The 19,310-nt window shown below is 34.2% G+C and overlaps 2 protein-coding genes across 6 annotated transcripts; one reads left to right on the top strand and one right to left on the bottom strand.

Annotated features, from left to right (window-relative positions):
- Positions 1 to 434: 434 nt before the first annotated feature.
- LOC105347009 (eukaryotic translation initiation factor 5B) lies at positions 435 to 6,475 on the top strand. Its single transcript, XM_011455867.4, has 3 exons — positions 435 to 559; positions 3,821 to 3,955; positions 4,492 to 6,475. The coding sequence occupies exons 2-3, from the start codon at positions 3,826 to 3,828 to the stop codon at positions 5,907 to 5,909; spliced, it is 1,548 nt and encodes a 515-aa protein (XP_011454169.4). The 5' UTR covers positions 435 to 559; positions 3,821 to 3,825; the 3' UTR covers positions 5,910 to 6,475.
- Positions 6,476 to 7,285: 810 nt separating this feature from the next.
- Positions 7,286 to 17,777, bottom strand: LOC105347008 (bicaudal D-related protein homolog). Of its 5 annotated transcripts, XM_011455865.4 has the most exons (13): positions 17,627 to 17,777; positions 17,397 to 17,492; positions 17,000 to 17,270; positions 15,645 to 15,977; positions 13,866 to 14,012; positions 11,084 to 11,281; positions 10,781 to 10,975; positions 10,470 to 10,658; positions 10,149 to 10,349; positions 9,865 to 9,879; positions 9,420 to 9,559; positions 8,918 to 9,038; positions 7,286 to 8,018 (listed from the first exon to the last, which is right to left on the bottom strand). In XM_011455865.4, exons 3-13 carry the CDS (start codon positions 17,198 to 17,200, stop codon positions 7,872 to 7,874), a joined length of 1,887 nt encoding a protein of 628 aa, XP_011454167.3. In that variant the 5' UTR covers positions 17,201 to 17,270; positions 17,397 to 17,492; positions 17,627 to 17,777; the 3' UTR covers positions 7,286 to 7,871. The 5 variants fall into 5 exon arrangements, with proteins under 5 accessions (XP_011454167.3, XP_011454163.3, XP_011454164.3 ...); XM_011455861.4 differs by lacking the exons at positions 17,397 to 17,492; positions 17,627 to 17,777 and having other exon boundaries at positions 17,000 to 17,353; XM_011455862.4 differs by lacking the exons at positions 17,397 to 17,492; positions 17,627 to 17,777 and having other exon boundaries at positions 10,155 to 10,349; positions 17,000 to 17,353.
- Positions 17,778 to 19,310: the final 1,533 nt, after the last annotated feature.

The raw sequence follows: 19,310 nt of genomic DNA, 5'->3' as shown, positions 1-19,310 counted from the left end.
CGTTAAGCTTTGGAAAGTGGACTACTTGTGGTGCATTAATTTATGCATCACTACGAAACTGTACAATATCATGATCATATTTGAGCCAGGAATATGAAAATAAAATTTTCTGTACCGATTTAAATATCAAAGAGTGCGTCCTGAATTATTTTAACTTGTATTTAAGATAAGGCAATATAAAAGATTTATCATTTAATTTTCTAAAACAGAAATATTAGAATCACAGTACTTAGATGCAGTAGGCCTATAGTGTCAGTGAATCTGATAGAGAATTAAAGTAAAAGAAACGCTTTTCTAATATCCCTTGAAGAATGTAAAAAAGTTTGTAATACCATTAAGCATAAGTCCTTTTTATCCTTATTGGATTATCATAACTTCGATTTTGCTGATAAATTGGAAATAATACCCATTACGAAACATTTATGGTACGAGCTACCAATTCTATGATCACTTTTTGCCGGTATATTAAAAATAAATTTTCCAGTCCGTCTCAATATGGACGGGACGCGCGTACTACAAAATCGACAATAGAACATTGAACAGTCAAAACAAGACAAATGTAGGTAGTATAGTGCTTATAGCTTGATTTTTATAAACATTCCTTGTTACTTCAAAAGTAATAAACATTGAGTAACAGATTGATTTTTTTTCATGCAGGCAGTCACTTTATATCATCTTATGCTTATTGTTGAGACCAATTAATCAGTAAATACCGAAATACCCGGTGAAAACACCAAAATGCCCATTATTACGCCAAAAAGAGTATATGTCTAGTATTATATATAGATAGTTATTGTATATAAAGTTAATTTTTTTAATAAATCAGCCGATTTTCGTGGTTATTGATTAAAATGCAATTCTTCCAAGAAAGATAACTCTTTTATTAAATTTAGTTTTTAACGTGTTGATAAAAACCCAATGTAACTAAATCTTTGTATTAATTTATTTCTTGTAAATAACCATAATTAAATTTATTTTGAATAATTCATTTAAACTGGACATAACTGTTTTCATCTCATCTACTCACAATAGAAAGGAGCAATTCTGGTAAAAAAGGAATATTTATAGTATTATCATGTCAAATTATTACATGATATTTATAAAAAATAAAAGCTGATAAACTGATATTTTTAATTCTTAGTTATTTTATTCTGGGAATAAACTTCACACCTCTATTCGAGTGAAAAGCAATTCCTGCAAGAGTTATCGTTCTTAACCCAATGTCTACAAATGTTAAAAATCGCTAGTATTTATGTCAAAATACATTATCAAACTGAAAATTGGGGAAACACATTTAAACACTTAGATTCAAACTATAATGTTAAATATTTGTGCTCAAATGAGGCATTTCGGTGTTTTTGAAGGGCATTTCGGTAAATCACGGGTATTTCGGTAATTCTAGTTACCCAATATTTTGAAAATCCTCATTACAATACGAATTTTTAGTTAAGAGACATTTTGAAACCGTAACTTTACAAGTTTGATATGTCTCTGTTAGAAAAAATTATTTTGCATATTAACAATTAAAATGTACTGCATTTTATATTATTTAATGTAAATTTACAACAAAATGATGTTTAGTTCTACAATTTTATGCCCCCCTTCGAAGAAGGGAGGGCATATTGCTTTGCTGCTGTCGGTCGGTTACCAACAGTTTCCGTTCATTTTCTTCGCAGAGGATGAACATATTGAAATGAAATTTGGTATATAGGTTTATCATGATAATATCAAGGTCAAGTTCGATATTGGGTACCATTGAGCAATTTTCGACAGAGTTATGGCCCTTGGACTTAGAAAAATTCTATTTTTTTGCTGTTTCGGCTCATTTTCTTCGCAGAAGATGAACATATTGAAATGAAATTTAGTATACAGGTTTATCATAATAATATCTAGGTCAAGTTCGATATTGGGTTCAATCGAGCAATTTTCGACAGAGTTATGGCCCTTGGACATAGAAAAATTCTATTTTTTTGCTGTTTCCGCTCATTTTCTCCGCAGAAGATGAACATATTGAAATGAAATTTAGTATACAGGTTTATCATGATAATATCTAAGTCAAGTTCGATATTGGGTACAATCGAGCAATTTTCGACAGAGTTATGGCCCTTGGGCTTAGAAAAATTCTAGTTTTTTGCCGTTTCTGCTCATTTTCTTCGCAGAGGATGAACATATTGAAATGAAAATTAGTATACAGGTTTATCATGATAATATCAAGGTCAAGTTCGATATTGGGTACCATCGAGCAATTTTCGGCAGAGTTATGGCCCTTGGACATAGAAAAATTCTATTTTTTTGCTGTTTCCGCTCATTTTCTTCGCAGAGGATAAACATATTGAAATGAAATTTAGTATACAGGTTTATCATGATAATATCTAGGTCAAGTTCGATATTGGGTTCAATCGAGCAATTTTCGACAGAGTTATGGCCCTTGGACATAGAAAAATTCTATTTTTTTGCTGTTTCCGCTCATTTTCTCCGCAGAAGATGAACATATTGAAATGAAATTTAGTATACAGGTTTATCATGATAATATCTAAGTCAAGTTCGATATTGGGTACAATCGAGCAATTTTCGACAGAGTTATGGCCCTTGGGCTTAGAAAAATTCTAGTTTTTTGCCGTTTCTGCTCATTTTCTTCGCAGAGGATGAACATATTGAAATGAAATTTAGTATACAGGTTTATCATGATAATATCAAGGTCAAGTTCGATATTGGGTATGATCGAGCAATTTTCAACAGAGTTATGGCCCTTGGACTTAGAAAAATTCTAGTTTTTTGCTGTTTCCGCTCATTTTCTTCGCAGAGGATAAACATATTGAAATGAAATTTAGTATACAGGTTTATCATGATAATATCTAGGTCAAGTTCGATATTGGGTTCAATCGAGCAATTTTCGACAGAGTTATGGCCCTTGGACATAGAAAAATTCTATTTTTTTGCTGTTTCCGCTCATTTTCTCCGCAGAAGATGAACATATTGAAATGAAATTTAGTATACAGGTTTATCATGATAATATCTAAGTCAAGTTCGATATTGGGTACGATCAAGCAATTTTCGACAGAGTTATGGCCCTTGGGCTTAGAAAAATTCTAGTTTTTTGCCGTTTCTGCTCATTTTCTTCGCAGAGGATGAACATATTGAAATGAAATTTGGTAAACAGGTTTATCATGATAATATCAAGGTCAAGTTTGATTTTGGGTATGATCGAGCATTTTTCGACAGAGTTATGCCTCTTGGACATAGAAAAATTCCAGTTATTTGCAGTTTCTGCTCATTTTCTTCGCAGAGGGTGCACATATGGATATGAAATTTGATACACAGATTTATCTAAATAATATCTAGGTCAAGTTTGATTTTGGGTATGATCGAGCAATTTTCGACAGAGTTATGGCCCTTGAACTTAGAAAAATACCAGTTATTTGCAGTTTTCTTTGTGGATGTTTCCAAGGGAGGGGGGCATAAATGTTTCACAAACATCTTTTGTGTTATTTATATCCATCGATTACTCTTAGTAAACAAATGAACGTATAGTCCTCATCCTATTCTCTTTTTAGAAGTAGACAGGCAGTAGGCTATGCCTGTCCACTTCTCAAAAGAGAATAGTCTTCATCCTTGCTATATCTTATTAGGGCTGATTACTTCTCTGAGGAAGCACTTATTTGATCAATTGATAATAAATTCAATATCATATCCAAAATGGGCAATTATGATAAACCCATATGGCCAGTAAGTCCCAAAAATATCAGATTTACCAATCCATTTAGTGATCTTGAATGATTTTGCCTTATCATTGTCATCAGCTGTTGTTTCATCTTTTCAGAGACAATGGATGCCTGTAGAACGAAATTAATGTTACATGTGAATCATTTGTACAAGATTAAATTCTATCACTTCCATGATGCAGACTGTTGCAATACAACATTAGATCGACTGCTAGATGGTGATCGTGATAAAGGTTTGTAAATTGTTTCTTATTGGATTTTAAAAAATTGACACAATGGACCAGAATTCCATTTGGCAATGTTACTTTTGGCTGGCACAAATAACAACCCATGTTTTACAATCATTTCCTCATACTGATTTTGCTTTGGTTAAAAAAGAAATCTAGTTAGGTTAAGGTTAAGTGCAGGTCACCCATTCATAAACTAAAATGAAAATTTCAATGTCAGATCACCCCAATTTTTTATCAATTCACCATCAGTGCAAATTAATTTATATTTTCATGTATGAGGAAATTTGTTGTATGTTAATCTCCCTGCTTTGTTTTGTTATGATTTGCTTATCTCATCAACAAAGTGTCATATTCTCAATGCCCTTACTTAGGTTAAGTTCTTTTTTATCCTGTTGCACAGATTTTCAATTGTCAGTTGCCAAAAGACATGTTAGGTACGATATGAGCTTAGTTCCTGTATATGATCTTAAAGAAATCAGCAAGTTGTATACCCACATCAACAACTTAACAGCTATAGTTGAGAATTATTTTTTTTTCAGAAGGAACATCAACATCCGAAGTACAGAATATCATTAGAGGATTGTTGTACCTTTCACAGCGAAATCAAATCCTCAAGACAGTATGCAGTGAAAACTATGTTGTAACATTCAAAAGGAAGCCCTGGAAAATTTCACAGAAAATAAACTTCAAGAAGAATGGGAAAGCTCTAAAAGTGTGCCCTTTCTTATTTGAAGTATCTTTTACTTGCAAGAAGAGCTACTTCAACAAACAGGAGTGTAACCCTGAAAGAAGTACATTGGAACAAAAAAACAGCGCTGAATCTACAAATACAACAAGAAAATGCAAGACAAGATCTTCTTCAAGAATTGAGAGTAGACAACCACATGATGAGCTAAATGCAAGGAAAGATGATCCAGAAACACAAAATGAAACAAAATGTTCTTCAGCTATAAAAAAGAGAAAAAGACCTCTCAAAAGCCTTCCGTCTCGTAGAAAAAAATTGCTGGTTAAACGTAGACCTAATTCATGTGAGAAAGTTGTTCCTGTGATGAGCTGTGATCAAGATGAAACCTCCTCATCCTCGGAAAATGAAGAAGATGAGTCTGAAGAACAATCTGAAGAGGAATATCATCAACCGAAAAAGCGAAAGGCAGCAAAAAAATGTCAGTCTGGTGGAGATTGGGCAGATAAAACAAAGATAGTGGTCGAGTCCCCGGATACTCGACTCAACACCTCAGGGGATATTCCTCTTAATGTACTTACCAAAATGTCTGCAAATAAAAGAAGGAAGGAAAATGAGAGCATTCTTCTTGATAAGACTTGCGCCAAGAAAGTGGATCTGACAATGCAGGGTGGTAAATCCTTCCATGCAACAGCAGACATAATTGAGGAAGAAGATGATGTGCAGGTAGCAGATATTCTGGGCACCTCATCTAAGAAGTCGAAAAAGAAACATGCCACAGATAAGGATAATATTTCTGTCCTTGAGCAATCATCCAGGCGAAAAAGGGGTCTTAATTTATACAAGGTTGCTGATACTCCTTTGATGAACCTGCCTAGTTTGGAAAATTCTCTTAATGAACCGTCGTCTAATTTGACACAGCAGTTAAACTTCAAGCACACTTTTCTCAGCCCAGGTGGTGAATCAAGTGTAGAATCTAAAGAGGGATGGAAAAATGCACATAACTCTTTAACTCCTTTAAGTAGATTTAACAGGAGTGAACCCGAAAAAGGAGCAAATGGGCGTAATAAAAGGAGTGTAAACTTTCCTGTCAAAGACAGACATCTGATTGAGAGGGAAGAAATCGCTGAAGACATTAAACTGCAAGAGATGTCAAAAGCAGACTCCAGTCTCAGGAGTTCAAAAACAGAAAGACTTAGTTTTGGAAAAAGTCTGTGGGAAACATTGGACACTTATTTTATATCCCCCGTCAAAATGATGTTTGATGGAAAATAGAGGGAACTTTGACATCTTGCATGATTATTTTTAGTGTTACTCATGTATATTTCTAGCTCAGTTTGGGGGTTTTTCCATTAAGTTTTGGTGGTATTTTTATCAAATGACTTTTGTCTGCTTTTTATATGAAGTAATTTATTCAAGCTCATAATTAGAATCTTTACAGACTTGGACTGTAAAAAGTGAAGTGAGCTCATTAAATGTAGTTTTGTTTCTTACATACCTTTAAAACTTTCACTTTTCATTAGGGCATAACACAGTTAAGCTACACCAAAATATATAATGGTTGACAGTCAGTCAAAGTATCTTATCTGAAATATTTTTTTTTTCATAAAAGAAATAATTTCTATTTTTCAATAATTTTGTACAAATTTTAAGAAAAAATAATTTATTATAGTAATACATTAAATGAAAACAATAAACAGTTTTTGTTCAGAATATATAATTATACATGTATGTTACTAGCCCTAAGAAATCCTTTTTCTGAAATATCTACTGTAGTGAGTGATTGATGAACAATACCTGGTAAATTTCTCATACTTTCTTTTCTCAATAAACTTTGAACATCCTGCTTCTGATTTCATTTTTTTCTTCTAATTGATGGTTATAATAAGGCAAAGGTGAGGCAGAAAACAACTGAACCCAGGAAAATGTCCATTCTGTGATTGCAGTATTAACTGAATATGGACAGCTGATACATTTGTACAATAAAAAGTTCTCCAATTGCCTGCCAATTTTAATTTATTTCGATTAATTCTTCTCACTATGTAGAGAAAGATGTCCTCTATAATTATAAAGGACCAATGAAACTTTTCAAATGAATCTTTGTAAAGTTTTAAAGCTGAACACCGCTTGTAAATGGGCACAGTCTGCCATGTTTCTCTTTCATCACTGCTGTCCCTACAACCCCTATATAAGGTACAGACCTCTAAACAATTCAAAGTACTTTGCTGTAGAGGTCTCACCTGTGTGGAGAACATCTCGCCTCGCTGTGTTACTAGGTCGCGATGAAATATCAAATTTTCTGAACTTTTTTCAAGCCAGGAGAATACTAACATCAAATAAGTTGGTCAATGCATTAATTACAAGCAGAATATGCACATAGAATAAGAAATAAATGCATAAAATCAAAAGAGCACAAAAGGAATACTACGCGTCGGCCACAAGTTTCAAGTGTGCAATCGGGTGTAACGGAATCGAAGGGTTTATATACCAGGTATCTGTGTGACGATGCCCATTTACGAGCGGTGTTCAGCTTTAAGGTATCAGATTTATGCACCTTGTTTCTGACTGTCAAATTTCATGCGTTCATATGCAGAGTAGCAAAAAATTTTAAAAGAAATTCTGAAGATTTAATTAAATGAAAACACATAGAATTTGTTTCAACTTTTAATATTGCAACAACAAAACATGGCAAGCACAATGAATGTGACCAAAAACATTTCATAAGTTTTCATCACATTGGTTTAAAAGATTTGGCAAAGCTACAATTTAAGCCAACACAGACACAGTGGAGGTGTACAAGCATTTTGATATTGGGCATTAACTAGCACTGTGGAGTTATCTGGTACCCATTCTTAAACTCACAATACCAAAAGATGTTAGGCCACACCAATATAATTTCTTTCATCAAATCCTGCACGCTCGTATTTATATTACATTGTATCATTGATTTCCTGCACCTAGGAAATTTTGCGTTGTTTTCTGTTCTATTTCCATCCTTACAAAATTAATTATGTACGGCCAAAAAATTTATATTTTGTAGATAGTTTAATATAAATTTATTATTCAATTGTTCGCCAACTTGTACCTTTTTTCACTGAATATCTGATGAACAAGAAATTATATTGGTGTGGCCCAACAAACACCAAGACGGACACATTAATAATCTGGATGAAAGACGAGTGGTTTCTGCAATGACAGACTGGAATTCAATGGTAAAGAATATTTAATCTGTCACTGCTAGTGATAGGTGGTGAAGTTTATTGCAGATTTGGACTTTCTCATGCCCTGCATGCTCTTTTTCAACTCTTGGCAAACTTCTTGTCTATTACTGTCATTTTGAAAGGTTTTCTCTATATGAACATCAAACAACCGTTCCATGTCACTCTGAAAAACAAGTAACAAGATTGATATTATTTACATATACAAAAGACAGAAATAATACAAATTCATAATGTTTACAACTGCCTTAATATTGATATTGCTATGAAAATTTAATGTTTTCAATAATATTGATGGAATTCCTAACAAGATATATACAGACAATGTAAGTATTATTAATATCCCTGAGGTTTGATCAAAATTGGTACGTGTACTGGTAAGCATCATTGCTAGCCCAACTAATGATCCACTCTGCTCAAATTCATTTATTCACCAAAACCATTTACATACAATGGTATACTTACATTAAATAGTAATGTCAAGGGTCTAATGTATGATACACACCATAACCGATACGTGTCTATAAGCATTAGAAAAAAAGTGGAGTCATCTACCAAAGATGAGTAGTTGGAGATATAGGGTGCTTTCCATTAAACCGGCATTGCCGGATTTGCCGGTCTTGCCTTCGTCATTGATCGCTGAAATGCGGGTTGCTGGCGAGCGATTGTGGCAATGTATTTTACCATTGCTGATTAGGAAACAATATGGCGTCTTGGTCATCATTAATGCTGTCTCGCAAGCAACGTCACTGAGAAACCTTGAAGTTACTGGAATGGTTGGCAACGTCACATCGTTCCAGCGAGGACGATTGTAGCTTTAAACTGATATTTATCTTGAAATTTTGTCCACAGAGTTTGGCTATTTGTTTTAATTTATTTCCTTGTACATGTAGTAGGACAAATTGTAGTTAAAGAAATCCTGGCATTGTACCAAATTCTATAATGCCAGGTTGGAGCGATGTGACGTTGCTAACCATTCCAGTAACTTCAAGGTTTCTCAGTGACGTTGCTTGCAAGACAATGTTGATGGAAAGCACCCATAATATATTTATCTAATTGACACACCTGCCATTGTTCAAGTTCCTGACTTAATGCCATCTTTTGCTGAATAGCTTCCATTAATTGATCACTTAATGATGATAATTCAAACTTGGACTCTGCCAATTGAATTTCCATTTTGTTTTTCCTGAAATAAGAATTAAATTAGGTTATTTATTAAATATATGATAAATTTTCAAATGAGCATGTATTGTTCTTTGTCATTCATCACCAGAAACTCACAGCCAGTCTGCCCTATGCCATCAGACTATGACTAAGTCACTGAATGTTTTCTGCCAATGATCAGCATGTGCATCCAAGACTGGCCATGGGTTTCTGATGAGATCAAAAGTAAGGGACTTCTCAATGTCAAGGTCATTAATGAACTTCAAGATAGTGAATGGTTTAAGATGCATCATTTATTTTTTCAAGATTTATTTCTTAATTGTTTCGAGGGATAAGCCTAACAGTGATCTTCCAAGTGCATGTACTCATGCATGCTTCTAAATTTGTAGTAAATGTATCTCACTTTTCTATTGCAAAGTCCCTTTCCTGCCGAGCCTGTTGTACGATTTCATGTTCAGTCATGCAACCCTCCCTAAGCAGTGCGGAGTGATAACGATCTCTCTCCTGTTGAACAGCTGAGAGTGCATCATGTTGTAAAGATAGCTGAAATTATCAAACAGAAAATATTTATAAACTTAATAACTGCCAATATAGTGACATTAATACTGAATGAATGCTTTTTAAAAATCTTTCAAATATATATGAAACCGATGATTTTCATTGATTGAATATATAGGAAGAAGTCTGGCGGGAAGGAAACTCAAAAGAAACAAACAACACACAAGAGATGCTTCTAACAAATATATTGCATAAATTTCCGCTTTTTTCAGAGCATCCTTATCTGCATGTATAGTTTATGACAACAATCAATGGAGAACAACAACTAGGCACACCATTTCAAAACTTACCTCTAAAATAGACACCTACAAAAGCAATTTAAGCATGACTTGAACCACCCAAACTTTGTACTTTTATGAATTTCTTCAATTCATAATTGTGTTATTGCAAGGCCACATTGATTCCGTTCTATACTGACTTATATTTTTTGAATAATAAATTTAAAAAAAAAAGGACTGGTCTCCATCCCCAAATTTTCCCATTTTTTAACCTTGGTTGTTGATATTGACTTACCTGGAGTAATAAATTAACTAAACTTCAATGTGGCCTGGCCATATTAAAAACAGTAAATTACCTTTACCTTTCCTGTGAGATTCTTAAGCTCCTGTGTTTTCTGTTCAAGTTGCGAGTCCCTGATGGTCATCTCTTGTTTGAGCCGATCAAGATCACCTTGAGCACCTCTGAGATCATCCTTTAGATCACTGATGTGTTTACTGAGCTCTGAGACGGATACAAGATCTTCACCATCCAAACACACTTGAGATTCTTCCATCACCTGATGAACCAAAAATATTTTTCATTCATTAGTTGTACAAGGCTAAATACAGCATAAAAGTATACCTATTATACTCTCTATACATCTTACAGATAATTATTAAAATTTGAAATGTCTTACTGTTGGTTTAAAGGTGAGAACATCCTGCATTAGCTCTTTGAACTCTTCCAGTAAATTGGACAGTACACCAGGACGAATATCTTCACACATCGTGAAATCGGAACAATCCTGCATATTCACTCCTCTATGCCTAAGGCTTGCACACATGTCTTTTAACTGGGTATATACATTGACTAGTTCTTGATGAAACTTGAGAAGAAAAAAAAATAGAGAGAATAAAATTGTATTAAAAAATCCCTTTTTACAAAACAATCTCAATGTATATAAAGATCAGCATGTAAATTAGCCACATTAGAGCTATAAGACATTACTTCTTTGTCTTCATGATAAAGTTGAGATGAATACTGGAAGTTTTCCAAAAACTGAGAATCGGAGAGGGTGGAATGAAGTGGAAGCTGTGAAATGGGGGATGTAAGGTAAATGTCGTCATCATCGCATTCATACTCGTCTTCTTCCATGAGGTCGGCAAGGAATGATCCTCCGCTTGTATCAGAATCATGAGGAAACTGGAGAAAAAAATATAAAATTAGATGGTACTTCACTGATTAGTCTAAATTTCTATATGCTTTTCTTTGTACTATATAAAAAATGTGTGTTACAGTCAATATACTCACTGTTTTGGATGAGTCAGGTGATGTGACAGGTGAGATATGATCTGGAGACATCTGAGATATCTCGCTGAACAGTGAGAGGGACTGAGTTTTACTGGGGTGACTAGAGGTGACTAGGTTTGTGGACATGTGATGAAGCTGAGCCTGGAGCTGGACATTGTTTTCCTGGAGCTCCAGGATATCCCGCTCCTGGTTCTGAACCTAGAAATCCAACAAGTTCCTTAGTTATTGAATAAATCACACAGGGTAATGGAGTAATGAACAAATCAGACAGGGTTATATCATTAGTTATTAAACAAATCAGAAGGGTTCATCGCCCAATCTGGGGATTATTGAACAAATCAGACAAGTTAATTAGTTATTGAATTAAGCAGACAGGTTCATTTTAAACTACTGAAAAGAAATCAAACAGGCTTTTCTGGCATTGAACTAAAATCGAAAAGGTTCATTTCATATTGAACAGTCTGGATCTACAATACAGACAGGTTCATTATACACTGAACAAAAATTGAACAGGGAGATTTCTCAATGAATAGAAACCAAACCAGTTCATTGCATGTTAACAAAATTAAAAAAGGTTCAAAACATTTTGAACGGAAATCAAACAGGTTCATTAAGAAATACATTTATTAAACGTACTCTGATAACCCATCAGATATACATTCAATTATCATATTAATAACAGTACATATATTTATCTGGGGTTTCTATGCCATAGAATACACAATTGTATACTGATATATATGTCTTTAAATCCCCATGATTGCATGTTTATTCATAAAATTACATTAACAAAATTACTGTAACTCCCCTTGGATGTACTTTAGGTATTCAATACATGAAAAAGTTACGCATTTCATTAAATAACCTCCCTCTTGAGAACACAGCTGTCATCACAATGGGTCAATTTGATAAAAAAAAAAAGCTTTGCTGGCTGAGAATGAACACGTACAACTTGCAATCAATATTCAATATTAATCCTGACATTTACTTAATGCAAGTCTGTAATTATTTAGACAAAATCAATTTTCAGTTTGATATCATTAATCAAGGAGACAAAAGGACTCCACTCATAAATTGTGCATCATCTATTTACATCTGAAAATTAAGTTGACAAAATCATTTATAATATTGTATTTTTCTTTAAATTCACCAAAGAGATCATATTAATTGTACCGTACTTTAAAAAAAAGGATATATACTGATAACAGAATTCAGTGCAAGTCAAGAACCTCTAAAAGCTCTTTTCTTTATCATTTTTTTTTTTCTGACACAAAAGAAATCCTTTTTAATTGGTTTTTTTTTGACAGATGTAGTATAATTTCCAAACTAATGACACCAGTCATTATCCAGTTTTTGGTCTGCTAAATATTTTTTATTTGCTGCCGTCAGCTCCCAATTTGTGCAATTTTCTCAGACTTTTCTAAAAAAGCGATTTTTTCACTAGCCTGAATTCCTAAAGGCTATACTAATGAGCACAATTAGGATTTAGACGCCCAGACACAGTGAATATACAACGCTGGATTATTGATATTGTATTAGTGTTTTGCAGTGATCAAGAACTTGTAGGTACAATCAAGAATTTGCAATCTGAAGTTGTTGGTTGGAAAAGATTGCCTACCATCGGAACTTATTTTCAGCAACAACCACAAAATAGTCTATTGACAACAGGAAAACAAACTTTATCATTATATTTAGACCTTTCCCTTCCTTAAGTAACCCAATCAGATACCTTAGAACATCTGAAATACACATTTCTAACAGTTTCTTTTTATTTAACCATAAAGAGCAAGATATATTTTTTTTATTTAAAACTTTCGACAAACAAGATATCTGTGAGCCAAAGCTCACTATAGCTAGCAAACTAGTGATACTCCCGCTCTGATGTGAATACGCAAAATAAGCAAAGTCAACATTTAACAGAGAGTTGGCATCCAATTGGTACAAAAATATATATCACAATATGGCATGCCTAAACAATAGTGTGTTAAAATTTTAAGCATCTGCGATAAATAGCTGATAAGAGATTTTTGACGAAAACTTGTTTGAAAATTTAGGCTAAAAATAAACAAGTTGTCATTTAACAGAAAGTTGATATCCGATTGGTACAAATATATATTCAATGATATGGCATGCCTAAACAAATAGTGTGTTAAAATTTCAAGCATCTGCGATAAATAGTTGCTGAGAAATCTTTGATGAAAATTTGTTTGAAAATTTAGGCTAAAAATAAACAAAGGTGTCATTTAACAGGAAGTTTATGTCTAATAAGCACAAAAATATATCCCACAATATGGCATGCCTAAACAAATACTGTGGAATCATAAAAAATTTGTGGGGGCAAATTTTCGTGGATTGCTTAAATTTTACTGGTTCCTGGGGACGTAACTTCGTGTATTCTCGTATACTTACGAAAGGAAATATGACTTTATTGCCTTGATTTATTAATTCATGGAGGAAGTTAATTCGTGGATGAGAGGTATACCCACGAATATCACGAATATGGAGCCACCACAAAAATCTAATGATTCCACAATAGTGGGTTAAAATTTCAAGCAAATGCGATAAAAAGTTGCTGAGAAAAATGCGACAGAAATTTTTGTTACCAACGAACAGACAGACAGACAGGCACACACACAAGGGTAAAACAGTATAATTTTCCCCTTCTCCTTCGGAGCAGGGGTATAAAAATAGGGGCTGCTTATAATGAGTTTGAATTTAAATATGCTTTGTATTCAAACTGATAATTTTTTTGTTTGTACATGTACTTTAAAATCCAGCTTACAGTTTGTTCAATATCCCTTTTTGATTTTTCCAACATGAGAATTCGTTCCTGCGATTCCTCCAGGCTACAGGTCAGTGCATGCTTCTCCTCCAGAACAATGCTGTGTCTCTTCTCCAGTTCCTGTCGCTTGGATCGCAGCTCATTAATCTGAAAAACAATATTTAACAGTCAGTCATTTTTCCATAGAATTCTGCAAATGTCCTTCCTTTCCCGTGTTTGATCAAATGCAAACGTTTTTGCCACAGACTTTTTAGGCTTAGAGCCATGCAATATCCTGATCTCTCATTTCCATAACGGAATTGGAAAGCAATTAGTCTGGTGTAATTTTGTTGTTACCATTTCCATTCTCAGGAGTGCCTTGACTCGATGAAGACATGGATAAAAAATGTCTGGATTGCGAAGGATATTGACTGGAGATAATCACTTTTTATTACGGTACATGACATTTACCTTTTGCAATTTCAGGCTGAAGTGTTAACATTTATTTGCATTCAAACTCTCACAGCTATCGCTCCTTGATCTTATTCTAGTGTGTCTGCTCTAACACTGATTCATGCATATAATGTGGGGTATATCAATTGAATGCCAACTCTTGTTCAGAAAATTTATTACTTTAATTAATACATGTACATATATATCGCGATCTGTAAACTTGTATTTGCCCTTATATAGAAGTACCCCATTAATTACTTTTTAAACTTAAAGGTAAGAGACATAGCCTGTAGATATTAACCCTCTCCAAAATAAAAAGCCTAGTAGTGGAGTTATAGTACCCCATGTAACATATATGCCTTCAATCCTAAGGATAACCACATGCATGCAGTCTCAATTTAATTTGAACAAAAAAAATTCTAACTTTATAGCTGTCAGAATCAATTTCTTTTCATCATCTTTAAATATGAATAATTAATTGACTGGAACAAAACAGAAGTTTTATATAAAGAGCTAGGTTTAAATTAATATGTTGCGCAGGATCAAATTATCATTCTTCCATATGACTGCATGGCATGGCTCCTTCATCTCACAGATCTTAAAGCATTGATAATGAAAACCTTTATCATTTTTATTAATGGTTGGAAAATATCTCTGTACCATCTCTAGGTTTACGACTATCTTTATTTTGTCTATTAGTCATCATTACCTTTATATATGGTGACTATTTATTGGTACTAATCAAGGTATCAAGACCTCTCTGAAAAGGGAGATAATTTTCAGCCAGAAATAATTCATTTGAAAATGTTGAATGCAATTGACGTTAAATCAGGATAAAGAATATGGTGTAAAGTTTCAACCTTTCATGTATATTGTATATTTAAGAGGTACATGAACCCAATGACCACTGAAAATCAAGGAGAATCAACTAACCAAGGCCATCCAAAGAAAGAAGTACATGTATACTGCATATGGCAATGCAATATATTTGTGGTTTCCTTTTAAAAGAGTAAAGTGCTTTTTTACAATATTGTTTATAAAATTTATGTTTTTCCAAATGGCCTGTTGTTAACAATCTGTTATGATAAAAGAGGAAATTTTCACTTTAGTATTTCAATACTGATTACATCAGTAAATATACATGTAGCTATACATGTAACAAATTTAAAACTGCATTAAAAGTTAGGCTTCATGTAGATACATATAGTATAAAAAAATTATAGAGGGACTATGCATGCAAACAATGACATTTCTGTCTAACTCCCTCAACCAATAAGCAGGGGCAATAATTAGGGCATTTCATCTTCAAAGGTTACATATACTAGTATATACCGGTAACTGTCCTACCTCTTGTTGCAGATGTTCAAGCTGTCCAACATGAGCATGCATGGATGAACTCCTTGCTGAGATTTTCTCCCTCAGGGTCTGGTTCTCTGCCTCTAGTTCCTCCTCCCTCAATGTGGCTACCCTCATATCCTCTGTCAGTCGCTCGTTTTGAAGAGTTAGCTCCCTTATCGCCATGGAGCTCTCCTTGACCCTTGTTGACCCCTGCTGCTGATGGGATTGGAGCTCTTCTCTCAGCTGACTAATGTCATACTGGAGCTCCTTAATCGTGTTCTCGTATTCCGACTCCTTCTTCTCCAAACGTAGAAACAGCTCATACTTCTCTTGTTCTAACTCCTAACAAAAATAACATTTTTTGATCATATATTACTTGCATTCCTTTTTTCAGGGTATCATTATGGAATAAGAATCTCAAATTCAGAAAACAAAACTTGTGAAGATATTGAAGTCGGATTAAGGTCAGATATACTGAGTAATAATGCATAACAGAAAATCCCCTAAGTCTACATATGCCATTTCCTCTAACAAGCAATACTGAGATCAATACATTTACTGCTGAAAAATTATCTTGCCTATGCCCATGAGATTAATTAATATATAGGTGTATATCTAAATACTGTATAATATTTTGTTCAAAGACTGGGGGGGGGGGGGGGGGGCTAGCTAGTTAGCTTTTTATCCAAATTGTATAACAATTACGTGATAGTTTTTTACTTTGAATCAATGGCTTCAATTTTTTTTTTACTAAAACAGAGGGTACGTGTCCCAGTTCAAAAGGGGAACTAAATTTGAGGCTTCAAACAATTTCCTCAATATGCATCTATATACATGCATGTACATTAATGTATAAACATGTACAAGGAAGTTCAATATAACATAATTGTGACTTTTCAGATGATGTACCGCATATTGTAAATAAACAAAGTTCATCCTTAAAAATAAGGCATAGAAAGCAAATATAGGCTTAGGTCGACATCAAACAGTGTAGGGGAAACCAAGCAGGAGGCAGACTATTGTGATATGGGATATGATATGAAAGTGATAATGAGAGCATTACAAAAGCCAGACAATAATGCCAGACCAAAGAGTTTCTATCATCTATAGTGTCTCTTTGTCTTTAATTAGACCATAAATGACAATAGATCAAAAATCATCAAAAATAATTAACCTTTCGTTTTCATTTATTCTGGGATTTTTCTTTTGTAGTGAGAGATAAAAAAGCAAATTCGCATTTGATTAAATCTGGTGTTTAGAATAATAAAAGAGAAATCAATAAATATACAATACATAAACAGGGGAAATGCAAGATGACACAACAATAAACCCTTAATCAATAACACTAAACTCAATGGCCTTACCTCCATTTTCTGAGCAAACTCCTCAATAATTTGTCCATTTTTAATCTCAAGTTCCTCATTTTTCTCCAACAAGGCTTTCCCTAACTCCGCAGCCAGCCTTAGATCCTTCTCTTTCTGTTCCAGCTGGGCAAACACATCCATCTCTTCTTCCTCCTCCCCCGGGTAACCCCCCTCCTCCCTGACCCCCGGGGTGTCCGCCATATTGTCCCCACTCACACAGTAATCCTCCACGTCCCCGTATTCACTGGGTGAGGGAACTTGCGTGTCAAACCTGTAATCAGCCATTTGGCATGTTTCAAACGCTGGAAATGCCGGAAAGAAATAGACGCGATGATGTCAATGTACCTGATTATCATCTCATTTTGTTAATTTATAACAAATTCTGAGTAATACTTGCCCAAGATAGAACCACTATAACCACTTCACCGTTCTGATGTAATGGCAGCTCAATTGATGTCCTCTGCTACGGGGCAAGCGCTGATTAGATGATTACCTAAGAAAGGACGAAAGGCATCGATTTTTATTGTTCTTGAAGCAAGAACACTTAATTCTTTAACTGGCAGCTAATAATTATTTTTTTTATGTTTAAAAACTACGATCGAAATCGTGATTGATGAACCCATTTACCTGATTTTGTTGTTCACGACAGCATGTAAAATATTGTAGTAGATTTGTGCGTCCATATGGCCAGGTAAACAAACTGTCGGAAAACACCTGAGCGTGTGGGAAAGTGACGGCGCGCGATTGGTACCAAAACTCCGTACAGTAAATCTGATTATCTATCGCATCCACGCTAATGTCACCTGGCTTTTAGCTTTAACTATCTACATAATCACATCCTTGCAAATTGAATTTAAAGTACATCTGATTCTTCAACTGGAAAAATTGTACAAAGTATCAATTATTATACAAGATTTCCCCCGAGTCGTTACTTCAGCTTATTCGAACGTCACTGAGGTGTCCAATGCTTTGTCAAACTGGTTATGGAATTTTTAAAAAGTAATGACATAATATGTACACAGTCTTAAGAATATGCCCCTGGGATCATCTTTACCATTAGTTATTAATCAATTACAAACAAACTATAAATCAAAATTGACAGCAGTTACAATAGATGCGTGATGATGCCTGGCGAAACTATAGATAAAACTCTAACTGGTCATAAAATACATGTAAAAGTAAACAAAGTGTGTGATTCTACTCTGCAAAATTAATACTTTCATGGAGAGAGAGAGAGAGAGAGAGAGAGAGAGAGAGAGAGAGAGAGGGGGGGGGGGCTGGGGCTGCAGGGTGTGTAAGTAAATTCCATAACTTGTTACGGTTCCCATCTCAGTCTAGTTGACCGGAGAGCACCATGTCGTCAATTAGTATTTACTAGCACTGGTTGACAGGCAGAATTGTATAGAGCTCTATGTTCCATTATACAACAGAAAATTTATGGCTTGTTCCTGAATACATGTAGGTGGATCTAATTATGCAGGGCAATATGATACAACATGTTTCTAAACACTTCAGCTCTCAAAAAGTCAAATCTCTTGTTGCTTAAGAGTTTTCACGTTGAATTCCCGCTTTGCCAAAACAACGTTTACACAATAAAGATGGACGGTAGACCTGGATGCTAAGCATATGATGCTGTCAGAAATGGGAAAAGCCGTTCTATGTTTACAGAAATTGATTGAGCCTTATCTCTTTGTTACCATCACCTAACAATAAAATACGTTCAAACCAAATCTTGATGCCAAATAGTAATACCAAAAAAGTTAAATGCATATACATGTGTACTAGTATATTGTTACCTTCTTAAACATTTAAAAGCACTAATTCCAAGATATTAGATGCCAAAATGATCACCAAAAATCTTCTATACACCTGTTTTTGAATCTTTCATCGATTATATCGATAAAGTAAGTAAAGGAACCTACAAAATACTATAAATAAGCGATCAAGAAGTGACTTTTTTATAGACTGAAGAGCTTAACACTATCTTATCAGGTTCTGTTTAGAATGCTGTTAATTAAAAACTGTATACTGCAGTTGTTGTTGATCATATGGTAAAGTCTTTTGTAAGTACAAGTAGAAGTATCTTATTAAAAAAAATTCGGTTTCATAATCGAAATGGACCAGTAGTATAGACAACATGATTGTTTCCTAATATGTGGAGGAGACATTAGCCTGTAAGTTGTATCATCCTGCTGTAAACCCCGATTGGTGTCGTAACTGTCGTTTAAGGGAAGATGGGACCATCTGTCGGTTTTTGACGAACAAATGTTCAAACAGCAATTTGCTGTTATATTTGTTGAATCGTTATATA

This window comes from Magallana gigas, chromosome 3 (assembly GCF_963853765.1).
Source record: "Magallana gigas chromosome 3, xbMagGiga1.1, whole genome shotgun sequence".
Lineage (NCBI taxonomy): Eukaryota > Metazoa > Mollusca > Bivalvia > Ostreida > Ostreidae > Magallana > Magallana gigas.
The sequence above is the reverse complement of the archived record's forward strand: the minus strand, read 5'-3'. Positions and strand labels throughout refer to the sequence as shown.

What these genes read in the sequence shown, in the direction of transcription:
- LOC105347009 (XM_011455867.4), top strand. Translation starts at nt 3,826, where the DNA reads ATGGATGCCTGTAGAACGAAATTAATGTTACATGTGAATCATTTGTAC. An exon ending in AGATGGTGATCGTGATAAAG is followed by an intron (nt 3,956 to 4,491) that starts GTTTGTAAATTG and finishes TTTTTTTTTCAG; the next exon opens with AAGGAACATCAACATCCGAA.
- LOC105347008 (XM_011455861.4), bottom strand. Translation starts at nt 17,284, where the DNA reads ATGGCTGATTACAGGTTTGACACGCAAGTTCCCTCACCCAGTGAATAC. An exon ending in CACCTGACTCATCCAAAACA is followed by an intron (nt 10,976 to 11,083) that starts GTGAGTATATTG and finishes TTTTTTCTCCAG; the next exon opens with TTTCCTCATGATTCTGATAC. An exon ending in TTTATCATGAAGACAAAGAA is followed by an intron (nt 10,659 to 10,780) that starts GTAATGTCTTAT and finishes TTTCTTCTCAAG; the next exon opens with TTTCATCAAGAACTAGTCAA.